General features: G+C 46.5%; 1 protein-coding gene across 1 annotated transcript in view; it reads left to right on the top strand.

The window, feature by feature from the left end:
- The first annotated feature begins 1,665 nt into the window (after positions 1 to 1,665).
- MICU2 (mitochondrial calcium uptake 2) overlaps positions 1,666 to 17,974 on the top strand; it is a 91,750-nt gene continuing 75,441 nt past the window's right edge. The window contains exon 1 of the mRNA XM_038762152.1: positions 1,666 to 1,866. Within this exon, the coding sequence (XP_038618080.1) occupies positions 1,666 to 1,866 (201 nt within the window). The remainder of the gene's footprint in view (positions 1,867 to 17,974) is intronic.

The following is a 17,974-nucleotide window of genomic DNA, read 5'->3' as shown; positions in this document are numbered from 1 at the left end:
CCACTTTTTAGCACTCAAAAAAGATGAATGAATGAATGTTACTCTTTTTGTACATATTTATTCCATTTATTTTATTTCGTAAATATGTAAATATGTTTTGTTTTGTTCTCTATCTCCCCCTTCTAGACCGTGAGCCCGCTGTTGGGTAGGGACCATCTCAATATGTGGCCAACTTGGACTTCCCAAGCACTTAGTACAGTGCTCCGCACACAGGAAGCGCTCAATAAATATGATTGATTGATTGATTATTCTCTTTATTTTATTTTGTAAATATGTAAATATGTTTGGTTTTGTTCTCTGTCTCCCCCTTCTAGACTGTGAACCCGCTGTTGGGTAGGGACCGTCTCGATATGTGGCCAACTTGGACTTCCCAAGCGTTTAGTACAGTGCTCTGCACACAGTAAGCACTCAATAAATATGATTGATTGATTGATGATTGATAGACAGGTGTCAAAACCGTCAGAATAAATAGAATTCTAGTCATATAATCGAAGTTTATTTAAAACCATTTATTAGCGCTCAATAAAGACGAATGAATGTTACTCTATTTGCACGTATTTATTTTATTTCGTAAATATGTAAACAGGTTTGGTTTTGTTCTCTGTCTCCCCCTTCTAGACTGTGAGCCCAGTGTTGGGTAGGGACCGTCTCGATATGTGGCCAACTTGGAGTTCCCAAGGGCTTAGTACAGTGCTCCGTGCTCAGTAAGCGCTCAATAAATATGATTGATTGATTATTCTATTTATTTTATTTTGTAAATATGTAAATAGGTTTGGTTTTGTTTTCTGTCTCCCCCTTCTAGACTGTGAGCCCACTGTTGGGTAGGGACCATCTCTGTATGTTGCCAACTTGGACTTCCCAAGTGCTTAGTACAGTGCTGCGCACACAGTAAGTGCTCAATAAATATGACTGATTGATTGATTGATTATTCTATTTATTTCATTATGTAAATATGTTTGGTTTTGTTCTCTGCCTCCCCCTTCTAGACTGTGAGCCCGCTGTTGGGTGGGGACCATCTCCATATGTGGCCAACTTGGACTTCCCAAGCGCTTAGTACAGTGCTCCGCACACAGTAAGCGCTCAATAAATACGATTGATTGATTGATTATTCTATTTATTTTATTTTGTAAATATGTAAATGGGTTTGGTTTTGTTGTCTGCCTCCCCCTTCTAGACTGTGAGCCCGCTGTTGGGTAGGGACCGTCTCCACATGTGGCCAACTTGGACTTCCCAATCGCTCAGTACAGTGCTGCGCACACAGTAAGCGCTCAATAAATACGATTGATTGATTGATCATTCTATTTATTTTATTATGTAAATATGTTTGGTTTTCCCCTTCTAGACTGTGAGCCCACTGTTGGGTAGGGACCGTCTCGATATGTTGCCAACTTGGACTTCCCAAGCGCTTCGCACAGCGCTCCGCATATAGTAAGCGCTCAATAAATATGATTGATTGATTGATTGATTGATTGATTGATGGGAGTGAGGGTGTGAGGGAGTGAGGGAGTGAGGGTGTGAGGGAGTGAGGGTGTGAGGGAGGGAATGGTGACGATGACTAGGCAGAAAGGCGGCAGGCGGGCGGGCGGGCCCAGTTCTCGCGAGAACATGGCGGGGGGGGGGGGGGGGCGCGCGCGCGGCGGGGCTGAGGGGAGAGGCGCCCGCAAGATGGCGGCGGCTGTGGCGGCCCGCGGAGCGGCCATGGCGGCCCGCTGCGGGTCGGGGCGGCGCTGGCGGGCGGCCATGGCGGCCGCGGCTATGGCGGGCGGAGGAGCGGCGGCGGCGGCCTGGTGGAGGGGCTACCGCGGCCGCGCCCCGCCGGGGCCGGACCTCCGCACACCGGCCGCCCTCCTCACCGTGCTGGCGCAGGTAAGGGGCGCCGCCCCTCAGTCAGTCAGCACCATCACCGCCATCATCAATCGTATTGATTGAGCGCTTACTGTGTGCTGAGCACTGCACTGAGCGCCTGGGAAGTCCAAGTTGGCAACATCTAGAGACAGGCCCTACCCAACAGTGGGCTCACAGTCTAGAAGGGGGAGACAGAACAAAACCAATCAGTCGTATTTATTGAGCGCTTACTGTGTGCAGAGCACTGTACTAAGCGCTTGGGAACTACAAGGTGGCAACATGTAGAGACGGTCCCTACCCAACAGTGGGCTCACAGTCTAGAAGGGGGAGACAGAACAAAACCAATCAGTCGTATTTATTGAGCGCTTACTGTGTGCGGAGCACTGGACTGAGCGCCTGGGAAATCCAAGTTGGCAACATCTAGAGACAGGCCCTACCCAACAGTGGGCTCACAGTCTAAAACGGGGAGACAGAGAACAGAACCAATCAGTCGTATTTATTGAGCGCTTACTGTGTGCGGAACTCTGGACTAAGCGCCTGGGAAGTACAAGTTGGCAACATCTAGAGACAGGCCCTACCCAACAGTGGGCTCACAGTCTAGAAGGGGGAGACAGAACAAAACCAATCAGTCGTATTTATTGAGCGCTTACCGTGTGCAGAGCACTGGACTAAGCGCTTGGGAACTACAAGGTGGCAACATCTAGAGACAGTCCCTACCCAACAGTGGGCTCACAGTCTAGAAGGGGGAGACAGAGAACAAAACCAATCAATTGTATTTATTGAGCGCTTACTGTGTGCAGAGCACTGGACTAAGCGCCTGGGAAGTACAAGTTGGCAACATCTAGAGACAGGCCCTACCCAACAGTGGGCTCACAGTCTAAAAGGGGGAGACAGAGAACAGAACCAATCAGTCGTATTTATTGAGCGCTTACTGTGTGCGGAACTCTGTACTAAGCGCGTGGGAAGTACAAGTTGGCAACATATAGAGACAGTCCCTACCCAACAGTGGGCTCACAGTCTAGGGGGGGAAACAGAGAACAAAACCAATCAGTCGTATTTATTGAGCGCTTACTGTGTGCAGAGCACTGGACTAAGCGCCTGGGAAGTACAAGTTGGCAACATCTAGAGACAGTCCCTACCCAACAGTGGGCTCACAGTCTAGAAGGGGGAGACAGAACAAAACCAATCAGTCGTATTTATTGAGCGCTTACCGTGTGCAGAGCACTGGACTAAGCGCTTGGGAACTACAAGGTGGCAACATCTAGAGACAGTCCCTACCCAACAGTGGGCTCACAGTCTAGAAGGGGGAGACAGAGAACAAAACCAGTCAATCGTATTTATTGAGCGCTTACTGTGTGCAGAGTACTGTACTGAGCGCTTGGGAAGTCCAAGTTGGCAACGTATAGAGACGGTCCCTACCCACCAGTGGGCTCACAGTCTAAAAGGGGGAGACAGACAACAAAACCAAACAATTGTATTTATTGAGCGCTTACTGTGTGCAGAGTACTGTACTGAGCGCTTGGGAAGTCCAAGTTGGCAACATATAGAGACGGTCCCTACCCAACAGTGGGCTCACAGTCTAGAAGGGGGAGACAGACAACAAAACCAAACAATCATATTTATTGAGCGCTTACTGTGTGCTGAGCACTGTACTAAGCGCCTGGGAAGTCCAAGTTGGCAACATCTAGAGACGGTCCCTACCCAGCAGTGGGCTCACAGTCTAGAAGGGGGAGACAGAGAACAAAACCAAACGTATTTATTGAGCGCTTACTGTGTGCAGAGCACTGGACTGAGCGCTTGGGAAGTCCAAATTGGCAACATATAGAGACGGTCCCTACCCAACAGTTGGCTCACAGTCTAAAAGGGGGAGACAGAGAACAAAACCAATCAATCGTATTTATTGAGCGCTTACTGTGTGCAGAGTACTGTACTGAGCGCTTGGGAAGTCCAAGTTGGCAACATATAGAGACGGTCCCTACCCAACAGTGGGCTCACAGTCTAAAAGGGGGAGACAGAGAACAAAACCAATCAATTGTATTTATTGGGCGCTTACTGTGTGCAGAGCACTGGACTAAGCGCTTGGGAAGTACAACGTGGCAACATATAGGGACAGTCATCATCATCATCAATCGTATTTATTGAGCGCTTACTGTGTGCAGAGCACTGGACTGAGCGCTTGGCAGTACAGGTTGGCAACATCTAGAGACAGTCCCTACCCAACAGTGGGCTCACAGTCTTAAAGGGGGAGACGGAGAACAAAACCAATCAATCGTATTTATTGAGCGCTTACTGTGTGCAGAGCACTGGACTAAGCGCTTGGGAAGTCGAAGTTGGCAACATCTGGAGACAGTCCCTACCCAACAGTGGGCTCACAGTCTAAAAGAGAAGCAGCGTGGCTCAGTGGAAAGAGCCCGGGCTTTGGAGTCAGAGGTCAATCAACAATCGTATTTATTGAGCGCTTACTGTGTGTAGAGCACTGGACTAAGCGCTTGGGAAGTCCAAGTTGGCAGCATATAGAGACGGTCCCTACCCAACAGTGGGCTCACAGTCTAAAAGACTCAAAGCGCCTCCTCCCCGGGGAGGAACCCCCGCACCGGGCCAGCCGAACCTCCCAGCCACCCATCAGCCGGTCAGTCAGCGAAGCATACTTATTGAGCGCTTCCTGGGTGCCGACCACTGCACTGAGCGCCTGGGAAGGCCAAGTCGGCCACAGAGACCGGCGGGCTTGACCTGAGTGGCTCGGTGGAAAGAGCCCGGGCTTTGGAGTCAGAGGTCGTGGGTTCAAATCCCGCCTCCTCCACCTGTCAGCCGTGTGACTTGGGGCGAGTCACTTCACTTTTCTAGGCTCAGTGGAAAGAGCCCGGGCTTTGGAGTCAGAGGTCGTGGGTTCAAATCCCGCCTCCTCCAACTGTCATCTCTGTGACTTGGGGCGAGTCGCTTTTCTGGGCCTCCGTTCCCTCATCTGTAAAATGGGGATGAAGACTGTGAGCCCCCCGTGGGACAACCTGACCACCTTGTAATCTCCCCAGCGCTTAGAACAGTGCTTTGCACATAGTAAGCGCTTAACAAATGCCATCGTCATTACTATTAACAAATACCGTCATTATTATTATTATCATCCACCGATAATCCTTTCATTCATTCAGTCAGCATCATGATCAATCGTATTTATTGAGCGCTTACTGTGTGCAGAGCACTGTACTAAGCGCTTGGGAAGTCCAAGTTGGCCACATATAGAGACGGTCCCTACCCAACAGTGGGCTCACAGTCTAAAAGGGGGAGATGGAGAACAAAACCAAACATACTAACAAAATAAAATAAGTAGAATAGATAGGTACAAATAAAATAAATAGAGTAATCAATCAAATCAATCAATAGAGTAATAAATATGTACAAACGTATATACATCCATACAGGTGCTGTGGGGAAGGGAAGGAGGTAAGATGGGGGGGATGGAGAGGGGGAGAGGAAGGAAGGGGCTCAGTGTGGGAAGGCCTCCTGGAGGAGGTGAGCTCTCAGTAGGGCCTTGAAGGGAGGAAGAGAGCGAGTTTGGCGGATGGGCAGAGGGATTGGGGGCATTCCAGGCCCGGGGGAGTCAGAGGTCGTGGGTTCAAATCCCGACTCCTCCAACTGTCAGCTCTGTGACTAGACTGTGAGCCCACTGTTGGGTAGGGACTGTCTCCTTATGTTGCCAGCTTGTACTTGCCAAGCGTAGTACAGTGCTCTGCACACAGTAAGCGCTCAATAAATACGATTGATTAATCCCCGTTTTACAGATGAGGGAACTGAGGCACAGAGAAGTGAAGTGACTTGCCCAAAGTCACACAGCTGACAATTGGCAGAACTGGGATTTGAACCCATGACCTCTGACTCCAAAGCCCGGGCTCTTTCCACTGAAGTCACGTCACTTCTCTAGGGTCAGTGGAAAGAGCCCGGGCTTTGGAGTCAGAGAGTGGGTTCAAATGCCGACACCTCCAACTGTCATCAATCTGACTTGGGGCGAGTCACTTTTCTGGGCCTCTGTTCCCTCATCTGTAAAATGGGGATGAAGACTGTGAGCCCCCCGTGGGACAACCTGACCACCTTGTAATCTCCCCAGCGCTTAGAACGGTGCTTTGCACATAGTAAGCACTTAACAAATACCATCATTATTATTATTATCCACCGATAATCCATTCATTCAGTCGTATTTATTGAGCGCTTACTGGGTGTGGAGCACTGGACTAAGCGCCTGGGAAGGCCAAGTCGTCCACAGACGGGCTTGACTTGTGTGGCTCAGTGGAAAGAGCCCGGGCTTTGGAGTCAGAGGGTGGGTTCAAATCCCGCCTCCTCCAACTGTCAGCTGTGTGACTTGGGGCAAGTCACTTAATAAGAATAATAATAATGGCATTTATTAAGCGCTTACTATGTGCAAAGCACTGTTCTAAGCGCTTGGGGAGGTTACAAAGTGATCAGGTTGTCCCACGGGGGGCACACAGTCCTAATCCCCATTTTACAGATAAGGGAACTGAGGCTCAGAGAAGCGAAGTGACTTGCCCAAAGTCACACAGCGGACAATTGGAGGATCCGGGATTTGAACCCACGACCTCTGACTCCAAAGCCCGGGCTCTTTCCACTGAAGTCACTTCACTTCTCTAGGCTCAGTGGAAAGAGCCCGGGCTTTGGAGTCAGAGGGTGGGTTCAAATCTCGACTCCTCCGACTGTCAGCTGTGTGACTTTGGGCGAGTCACTTCACTTCTCTAGGCTCGGTGGAAAGAGCCCAGGCTTTGGAGTCAGAGGTCGTGGGTTCAAATCCCGCCTCCTCCCACTGTCAGCTGTGTGACTTGGGGCAAGTCACTTTTCTGGGTCTCCGTTCCCTCATCTGTAAAATGGGGATGAAGACTGTGGCCCCCCCATGGGACAACCTGATCACCTTGTAACCTCCCCAGCGCTTAGAACAGTGCTTTGCACATAGTAAGTGCTTAATAAATGCCATCATTATTATTATTATTATTATATGTTCATGCTATTGATGCTTGGCCACTTGCTTTGTTTTGTTTTGTTGTCTGTCTCCCCCCTTCTAGATTTTGAGCCCGTTGTTGGGTAGGGATTGTCTCTATTTGTTGCCAAATTGTACTTTCCAAGCTCTTAGGGCAGTGCTCCACACACAGTAAACACTCAATAAATACGATTGAATGAATGAATGAATAATTATAATTCTATTTATTTTTATTAATGGTGTATATAGATATCATTAATTCTATTTATTGCTACTGATGCCTGTTCACTTGTTTTGATATCGGTCTCCCCCATTCTAGACTGAGCCCGTTGTGGGCAGGGATTGTCTCTATTCATGGGTTCTCATCCCAGCTCTGCCACTTCTCAGCTGTGTGACTTTGGGAAAGTCACTTCACTTCTCTGAGCCTCAGTTACCTCATCTGGAAAATGGGGATGAAGACTGTGAGCCCCACATGGGACAACCTGATCACCTCGTAGCCTCCCCAGCGCTTTGCACAAAGTAAGCGCTTAACAAATGCCGTCATTATCCAGCGCTTAGAACAGTGCTTTGCACATAGCGCTTAATAAATGCCATCATCATTATTATTGTTGCTGAATTGTACTTTCCATTGTACTTGTACTTTCATTCAACCATATTTATTGAGCGCTTACTGTGTGCAGAGCACTGTACTAAGCGCTTGGGAAGTACAAGTTGGCAACATTATAGAGACGGTCCCTAACCAACAGCGGGCTCACAGTCTAGAAGGGGGAGACAGACAACAAAACAAAACATATTGACAAAATAAAATAAATAGAATAAATATGTACAAATAAAATACATAAATAAAGAGTAATAAATACGTACAAACATATATACATATATGCAGGTTATTAAAGGAGGAGCAGCATGGCTCAGTGGCCTGGGCTTTGGAGTTAGAGGTCATGGGTTTGAGTCCCGGCTCCGCCACATGTCTGCTGTGTGACCTTGGGCAAGACACCTAACTTCTCTGAGCCTCAGTTACCTCGTCCGTAAAATGGGGATTAAGACTGTGAGCCCCATGTGGGACAACTTGATCACCTTGTATCCACCCCCAGGCTTAGAACAGTGCTCTGCACATAGTAAGCACTTAACAAATGCCATTATTATACTTGTGTGCAAAGCACGGTACTAAGTGCTTGGGAGAGTACAAGAGAAGAACAAACATATTCCTGCCCATAATAAGCTCAAATTCCAGAGGGGGAGACAGACATTAATATAAATAAGTACATTATAAATATATACAGATATTTACAAATGTGCTGTGATATATATATATATATATATATAGATATAAATATAGATATATATATATGTACTGTTTAGCTGTTGTAGCTGTTGGGGTAGAAAATAACCCATCAGGGAATGTCTCTTATATTGTGTTGTACCGTGCTCTGCACACAGTAAGCGCCCAGTAAATACGATCAACTGATGGATCTGCATTAGCTTAAAGCTGTTCTGAAGGTAGCTTATGATTAAAATCATTGAATTGCCTACGGCCTTAGAATCTTCTAAACAAACATGTTTCCTCCGCTGTCCTTCAGCACTGCTCCCATTAGTGAGTGTGCCCTCCTAATGCTTCAGTGATCTTCCTCCTTTCGTTGTTTCAGGTTAAAGGGGAGTATTGTAAGCCTGTGGCTTAGAAGAGCGGCATCCTCCGTGGTCCGCGTCCCGTAGGGCAGGGGTGAGTCCCTCCGGCCTGATTTAGGTAGTCCCTTTCCCCTGGTTTAACCTTGCACAAAGTAATGGACTGACAGGCGAACCTGGGCAGAGCAGGATGTATTTTGTTGCTAAAAGAAACCCACACTTGGTGAGTTGTTAAGTCCTGCGTCAGGTGCATTCTTTTTAATGAGGTCTGGTTCCCCTTCTTTTGGTTGGATGTATTTTGTTGCTAAAAGAAACCCACACTTGGTGAGTTGTTAAGTCCTGCGTCAGGTACATTCTTTTTAATAAGGTGTGGTTCCCCTTCTTTTGGTTGGATGCAGAGCTGTTAGAGTTTCTAAAATTGGGAAAGACCTTTTCCTGTGCAACTGACTGTTGGATTTGCAGCCCCCTGACAGTATCTCTGAAGAGATACTCCTTCCTCTCCCCCTCCTTCCCCTCCCCATCCCCCCCCGCCTAACCTCCTTCATCATCATCATCATATTTATTGAGCGCTTACTGTGTGCAGAGCACTGTACTAAGCGCTTGGGAAGTACAAGTTGGCAACATATGGAGACAGTCCCTACCCAACAGTGGGCTCACAGTCTAAAAGGGGGAGACAGAGAACAGAACCAAACATACTAACAAAATAAAATAAATAGAACAGATATGTACAAGTAAAATAAATAAATAAATAAATGGAGTAATAAATATGTACAAGCATATATACATATATACAGGTGCTGTGGGGAAGGGAAGGAGGTAAGATGGGGGGATGGAGAGGGGGACGAGGGGGAGAGGAAGGAAGGGGCTCAGTCTGGGAAGGCCTCCTGGAGGAAGGCCTCCTTCCCCTCCCCACGGCACCTGTATATATGTATGTACGTATTTATTACTCTATTTATTTTACTTGTACATTCATTCATTCGTTCAATCGTATTTATTGAGCGCTTACTGTGTGCAGAGCACTGTACTAAGCGCTTGGGAAGTACAATTAGGCAACATATAGAGACGGTCCCAACCCAACAGTGGGCTCACAGTCTAGAAGGGGGAGACAGAGAACAAAACAAAACATATTAACAGAATAAAATAGATAGAATAAATATGTACAAGTAAAATAAATAAATAGAGTAATAAATACGTACAAACATATATACATACACACAGGTGCTGTGGGGAAGGGAAGGAGGTAAGGCGGGGGGGGATGGAGAGGAGGAGGAGGGGGAGAGGAAGGAGGGGGCTCAGTCTGGGAAGGCCTCCTGGACATATTTATTCTATTTACTTTATTTTGTTAATATGTTTTTTTTTGTTGTCTGTCTCCCACTTCTAGACTGTGAGCCCGCTGTTGGATAGGGACCAATGTGTTGCCAACGTGTACTTCCCAAGCGCTTAGTACAGTGCTCTGAACACAGTAAGCGCTCAATAAATATGTTTGAATGAATGAATGGAGTCCATTTCTGACATTCCGTTTTTATAGACATGGTTTCTGTGCTAATGTTGACTGATTGGCTGCAGATCCAGTCCCTCGTTCATCTTTTGGGTTCCAGCTGGTCTGACCCGGAACTCTTTTGTTGGGAAAGCAAGAAGAAGCGTGAAATACGCCCCTATGTAAAACGCCGAACCCCCTCTAGAGTGCTGTGTGCATGGTGAAGTAGTTTCTTGCTTAAAAGTGAAAAATGACTTTATTTTAAAATAAATAGTCTCCCCCACTAGACTGTAAGCTTCTAGGGGGCAGGACATTTGTGTGCAACTCTGTTGTGTTGCTCTTTCCCGAGCTCTTAGTATAGTAAGTGCTCACTAAATAGCATTGATTGATTCTTTTAAAAAACATTTTGAGAACACTCTAAATGTGACCTTTGGGCCTAATTTTGGGGTATTATGTAACTTTAAAATAGTGCTATTAAAAACTTTACTATATATAGCCAGCTGAACTTTCCGGTTCTAAGTTGGGGTTCTTTTACTGTTTGGATATTTCTTGACAAGGTAGTAGTAACAATAATTAAGGTATTTGTTAAGCACTTACTGTGTCAGGCACTGTTGTGAGCAGTGGGGTAAATGCAAGGTAATCAAGTTGGACACAGCCCCTGTCCTACATGGGGCTCACAGTCGAAGTCTAAGGTAGATCTTATAGTTTTTGTACTCCCAGGTTTTCTCATTGTAATCAGTGGTATTTAAATCAATCATTTATTGAGTTCTTATTATGTGCAGAGTACTGTGCTAAGCGCTTGGGAGAGTATAGTAGAATTAGCCAGGCACGTTCCCCGCCCATATTAAACTTACAGACTAGAGGGGGAGATGGACATTAATATAGATAAATGAATGAATATTTGAGCGCTTACTGTGTGCAGCGTACTGTACTAAGCCATTGGTAGAGTACAGTGCATTAGAATTGATAGGATCCCTGCCCCTAAGAAGCTTTCAGTCTGTTAACTCAGGGGCCTAAAGGGGCCCGTTTATTATGTTGCATTGCCCGAAGCTCAGATGGTTGGTCTGACCTAGTTTAACCAGCGGTTACCCATCTCCGTCTGTGACAAATAGGGACTCCGTGCCAAGGTTCCTCCAGGTTCCCCACCAACCTTCCCCATTTGCACCGCTTTCCCAACTGGATGGCTTGTTTTGCACTTTTCTCCCTCGAGAGTCCGCCTCCGATTCTCACTTAGTTCACTTGACAGCAATCCTAGTCCCGTGTTTTGCCATCGTTACTTCTTCGTTGAAGGATCCGCGAGAGCTCCACAGACAGTGGCGATGCTGGCAAATGAAAGCAGCAAATAAGAGGGTCCGGGTCCTGGTGACTAGTGAGATGGTTTTTGCAGAAATCCGGGAAGAGTGATGGAGGTGCTAAGGATGGGAAGGGGGGTGGTGGCTACGGAGGGACCTTTTCCAGAAACGTAGACCCTTTCCTGGAGGACCTTTCTCATCAATCAACCAGTCGTATTTATTGAGGGCTTACTGGGTGCAGAGTTCTCAACTAAGCAATTGGGAGAGTACAAACAGAGTTAGTAAAGCTTACAATCCGATGGGGGAAGAAAGACATTTAAATATGTTACAAGTAGGTCTTCTTTCCTTTCTCCTCTGCACTGTAAACTTGTTGTGATCAGGGAGTGTGTTTGCCAACTCTGTTATGTTCATATTTATTCATAACTCTGTTATGTTCCATCACATTTATTGAACACTTACTGTGCAAAGCACTGTACTAAGCGCTTGGGAGAGTACAGTATGACAACAGACACATTCCCTGCCCACAATGAGCTCACAGTCTAGGCGGGGAGAGAGATATTAATATGCGTAAATAAATTACAGATATATTTACAGCAAACTTTCCTGTTTAGTACAGTGCTCTGCACACAGTAAGCACTCAGTAAATGTGATTGTTTCTGATTCTGGAATTCACGCTGTGCCCAACTTGCCTTCACTCTTGGCAATGTTGATTTTTCAAATCAATCAGGCAGTGGCATTTATGGAGCTCTTACTGTGTTTAGAGCACTACAAAGCGCTAGGGAGAGTGCACTTCAACAGAGCTGGTAAACCCATTCCCTGCCCACTAATCCTTGGGTCTTCTTGGACCTGCCCTGACACTTTCGTATACAGCCAACCTTCAAATGTCCAGAGAAAGTGTAGAGAATACAGAACTAAATGATTACACGGAACCATGGAGAAGATTGGGAGTGACAGGTTGGAACAGGAGTGAGGAGAGACCGGGTGATGCTGGAGTAATGGGCCATTGGGGAAGGCGGGAAAGGGAACCAGAACCCGGGAGAAACATTTTCCAGACTCCCCACCTTCAAAGTCTTATTAAAAATCCCATCTCCTCCAAGAGGCATTTTCCAGTTAAGCCCTCATCTCTTCGGCCCCCTCTTCCTTCTGTGTTGTCTACATACTTTTTTATAGCATTTATTAAGCACTTACTATATGCAAAGCACTGTTTTAAGCACTTGGTTCTGTACCCTTTGGACACTTGATATTCACCCCACCCTCGGCCCCCAGCATTTACATACGTATCTGTAAATTATTTATATTAATGTCTGTCTCGTCCCCCTGCCCCTCCCCCCAACCCAGTAGACTGTAAACTCATTATGGGCAGGGAACATATGTATCAACCCTGTTGTATTGAATTCTCCCAAGTGCTTAGTGCAGTGCTCTGCACACAGTGAGTGCTCAGTAAATGCCATTGATTGATTGATGGGTGATGGATAGTGGTTATTCAGCAAGGAGTCTAGTTAATCCGCAAACTACATAATCAGCCCCTGACTAATGGATATGGTAGAAGAGAAATTCTTTTGTTTTCACTACTGCAACTTGGAGAACACCAGCAATTGAGATGATTGAACAAAGAAAAGATTTGACTCCTGCTGTAGAAATTTGAAAGACCTGGATTCTGGCCATCTGTTTTTTTGCCTATTTTCCCACCTGTCAGATGGCACCCATTTCTTTTGTAACAAATGTCCAGAACTCTGGGAGGAGGGAAGGGGGGATGTGGAAGTTTCTGCTCAGATGGTAATTGACTTTCTCATAAAAAGTATTCATGTTGTTGCCTGAATTCTTTGTGCAGGCAAGACTCCTGTCAACCCTTTGGGGTGCAGCCCTTGTCTGCTCTTGCTTGTGGAATTATTTCAGCGAGGGAGGGCATTCATCAAGACCCTCACTGTGGTAGACATGTCTGTTTAGACAGAGGCATGTCCTGATATTTGAATAAAATCTCTCACTTGTTATTAAGACATCTCATTTGGGAAGTGTGTCCAAATACGTGGAGGAATGTCTGAGCGGCTTTGGGGAGAACACTTGGAGAGAAGGTTAGAGAAGTGGTTTAGAATAAGTAGTTTCTTCCAAACCACGTGCAGTTCTCCTTTTCAGAGAAGTATTTGATTTCACTGTAAAACTTAGCTAATAGCTTGTTTTAGTTCAAAGCCAAGTTTAAAACATCTGGGCCAGGAAGGTGGCTAAGCTGCCCACCTTCACTATCGTAGTGTCAGGAAGGATTTTGGTTCTCAAGTTGTAGCCTGGGTCACCCCAACTCCAGGGTCTGCAGCCCAGTGAGGAGTGGAGCCTTTCCTCTCACCTGCCCACTGTCTGCCGGGGGCGGAGAGGGGGGAGAAGAAGCCCATGATAGAGATATCACAACCTCTTTCTGTCCTTCTCTGTCTTTCTCTACCTCGTGGTCAATAGTTGGGCAGCTTTTGCTTGGCTTCCAGCCTACTGCTGTCTCTGGCACCACTGATGACCGCAGCCTCACCCCTAGAGCAGTGGCACGTGGAAGCTCCGACCTCTTTGCTGGTCATCCTCTGGACTGAAAACTCACTGTGGACAGGGGATGTGTCTGTTATATTGTACTGTCCCGAGTGCTTAGTACAGTGCTCTGCACGCTGTAAGTGCTCGATAAGTCTCATTGATCAGTGAATGCCCCAATATCTGTCCTTGTTGCTTCCCACTTGTCCTTTTTCTTAGCTGCTTCGATCTCTGAGTACCGTTCGGTGAGCTGAGGAAAAGGTAATAAGCGATTTTAAATTTCAAGTGCTGTCTGCCCTTCTTCTGTAACTGGAAAGCTTAGCATTTCGAAGAGTAGTGTTTCAGTGTGGCCAGAGTCATCTGTTGGAGTGTGCCTTGTCTTGAGGATCAGAGGCTTCATTTTGGGTTTCGAAGGCGCAGTTGTTGATAGGAAGCACTCCGTTCCCTCCCTGAATGACGGTTCTGCCTTCTGTAGCATCTTATCCTACTCTGACCGGCTCCCCCTTAGAACAATAATAATAATAACAATAATTGTGATGTCTGTTACCTTGTGCAAAGCACTGTAGTAAGCGCTGGGATAGATACAATATATGTTGATAGGACACGGTCCTTGCCCCACACGGAGCTCCCAGTTTAAGGAGGAGGAAGAAAGAGTATTTAATCCGTAGTTTACAGGTGAAGAAAATGAGGCATAAAGAAATTAGATGACTGGCCCACAATTGCACAGCAGAGAAGTGGAGGGCCTGGGTTTGGAACCCAAGTCTCCTGAATCCCAGGCTTGGGTTCTTTCTACTAGTACATGTCCTCCCAACTTGGGACCCTGGTGTTAAGGTGGAGCCCCCCAAGACCTCCCTTTTCATGCCTTTCCTCTGGCCCAGGATCCTCCCTCTTCTGCTCCAGTGGCGAGTCAGAGGCAAGGTGAGGGGAGAAGAGTGCCATGGCTCCACCCTCATCCTTGGCTTGTAGAGACTGCAGCCCCAAGTTGATCAGTTAATGGTATTAAGTGTTTACTGTGACCAGAGTACTGTTCTAAGTGCTAGGGGAAACCAGGCACTACTTGGGAGCTGGTCCCCCTTCTCCGGCACCTTGCCGTCCTTCTCTTCTCTGCTCCTTCCCTAGCCATGACATAGGGATGGTCTCCAAGGCCCTAGAGGCCATTAAACATTTACATTAAACATGAACAACAGTGTGGCCTAGTGGAAAGGACCCAGGCTTGAGAGTCACAGGTTTGGGTTCTAATTCTGGCTCCGCCGCATGTTTGCTGTGTGACTTTGGGCAAGTCGCTTAACTTCTCTGTGCCTCAGTTGCCTCATTTGTAAAATGGGGATGAAGACTGTGAGTCCCCCGTGGGACAACTTGATCAGCCTGTAACCTCCCCAGTGCTTAGAACAGTGCTTTGCACATAGTAAGCGCTTAACAAATACCATTATTATTATTATTATTATTATTATTATTATTATCTGTAGAGCGGGGATTAAGGTAGAGTGGGGATTAAAATGGTGATCCCCACATGGGGCAGGGACTGTCCCCAACTTAATCAGATTGTGTCTACCCCAGCACTTAGTACAGTGCCTGGCACATAGTAAGCTCTTGAAAAATACCATTAAAAATTTTTCAGCTGAGGAAAGAACAGCAGTAGGTTTTTGGCCTTGCATTAAAACAATTTCCTTTCCTCAGATGGAATAGATTTGAGGGGGGGCATTGAGTTCCCTGAAGACCTGTAGGGGCCAGACAGATTCCCACCTAGATAGGGGAGCTAAGGGATGGGGCTACCTACAGCCCCAGGAAGTGACTAGATAACCTGGAGGGCTTCCAGGCCTCGATTTCCTCCTTTGGTCTTTGGACAACTCTTTTTCCTGCAGGGTTAAATTGCGGTCTCATTTCATGTGAAATTGCTTTTTTTTCCCCACATATTCAGATAATTGAGGGCAGTGTGCATTTAAGCTTTAATCATCCAAATGATATTTATTACTCTATTTTACCTGTACATATCTATTCTATTCATTTTATTTTGTTAGTATGTTTGGTTTTGTTCTCTGTCTCCCCCTTTTAGACTGTGAGCCCACTGTTGGGTAGGGACTGTCTCTATATGTTGCCAACTTGTACTTCCCAAGCGCTTCGTACAGTGCTCTGCACACAGTAAGCGCTCAATAAATACGATTGATTGATTGATTTGCCAGTGGAACCTAACCTTTGAGTTTGGCCTGCCTGTATGGTTTGGGGGGGTCTCTGTGTGGCCTGAAAAGAGGGGCCTGTTGTGGATGTGGCCAGGAGTTGGGTGGAGGGGATTGTTTCTCTTCTCCTCCTGCCCCTTCAGTTACTTAGAACCATAAGCCTTATGTTTGCCTGTTCTCTCTTGTTCTCTCCTGTTGCCTCCTGTTCTCCCTGCCCTCTCCTGCCCTTCTCCGCTCTCCCCTGCTCACCATCAAAAGGAAAAAGCTCCTGTCAATAGCCAAACTCTTTCTCCAGAACCGTCAGTTCCATGAACATCTAGAAAAATAGAAGCAAAGTTTGACTGTTTCTTATGGCCTTAGTAAGGTGCCTAGTACAGTTCTCTGCATCTAGTTTTGTTGTCTGTCTCCCCCTTGTAGACTATGGGCAGGGATTGTCTCTATCTGTTGCCGAATTGTACTTTCCAAGCCTTAGTACGGTGCTCTGCACACAGTAAGTGCTCAATACAATGGAATGAATGAATGGTTAGGCTCAGTAAACACCATTATTGATTTGGCTTCGCTCCTTGATTGTTTTCGATCAATCACTGGATACAATAATAATAATAATGTTGGCATTTGTTAAGCGCTTACTATGTGCAAAGCACTGTTCTAAGCGCAGGGGGGGATACAAGGTGATCAGGTTGTCCCATGTGGGGCTCACAGTCTTAGTCCCCATTTTATAGATGAGGTAACTGAGGCTCAGAGAAGTTAAGTGACTTGCCCAAGGTCACTCAGCAGACATGTGGCGGAGCTGGGGAGCTGTGGGGTGGCACCTGGAGCATCACTGAGCCCAAGCCAAGCAGTTTCGATGGCATCTCAACCTCCAAGTTACAGTTGCCGGCCTACACAGGGATGAATTTGGGGCCTGGTTGCATTGGCTTTGTGGCAGCTTGACCTGTTCCTGGGCTCCACACCTGCGGGACCAGGTGTTCCCGTTTTGAGCTGTGGCCATGTGGCCAGATGCTTCCCTCTCCCTAGCGGTTTCACATCATTAAATCCTCGAGCTCTTTTAATAAGCTCAGCTTCCCCAAAGTCCCAAGAGACCAAAGTGACGGTTTACCCCAGCCTTGAAAATACTTCTCAGAGTTACCAGGCCTGCCACTGTCCTGTCCGTCCTGGGGTGATGCTTTGGGCTCATTTGCCCCTGTGACTTAACAAAGCACCAGCCACGGTCTGCACAGTGCGGACAATTTGGAATTCCCCACAAACAACACGGAGTGGAAGCGAAAGCAGACAGGAATAAAGAGAAGGGGGTGTGGGGGCGTTCAGTTTGTCTTAGAGCCACTGCCGAAATCTTGGCACCCTGGGGTCACTGCGGGGGTGGAGGGATCCCAGGATCCGAGTTGGGAATTATTTTCATGACTGATTCAATCAGAAATCAATTATTAATCATTTCTCACTTGAGGGTAAAATAGCAAATATTGTGTATTGGTATATCATCTTCATCATCATCAATCGTATTTATTGAGCGCTTACTATGTGCAGAGCACTGTACTAAGCACTTGGGAAGTAGAAATTGGCAACATATAGAGACAGTCCCTACCCAACAGTGGGCTCACAGTCTAAAAGGGGGAGACAGAGAACAAAACCAAACATACTAACAAAATAAAATAAATAGAATAGACATGTACAAGTAAGATAAATAAATAAATAAATAGAGTAATAAATATGTACAAACATATATACATATATACAGGTGCTTTGGGGAAGGGAAGGAGGTAAGATTTGGGGGATGGAGAGGGGGACGAGGGGGAGAGGAAGGAAGGGGCTTAGGCTGGGAAGGCCTCCCAGACCTTATATTATTATTATATAATAATTACATTATTATATAATGATAATGACATTTATTAAGCGCTTACTATGTGCAGAGCACTATTCTAAGCACAGAAGGTTACAAGGTGATCAGGTTGTCCCACAGGACTAACAGTCAATCCCCATTTTACAGATGAGGTAACTGAGGCGCAGAGAAATTAAGTGACTTGCCCAAAGTCACACAGCTGACAATTGGCGGAGTCGGGATTTGAACCCATGACCACTGACT

This window comes from Tachyglossus aculeatus, chromosome 20, assembly GCF_015852505.1.
Source record: "Tachyglossus aculeatus isolate mTacAcu1 chromosome 20, mTacAcu1.pri, whole genome shotgun sequence".
Lineage (NCBI taxonomy): Eukaryota > Metazoa > Chordata > Mammalia > Monotremata > Tachyglossidae > Tachyglossus > Tachyglossus aculeatus.
Note: the sequence above shows the minus strand (reverse complement) of the source record. Positions and strands in the feature narration are given on the sequence as shown.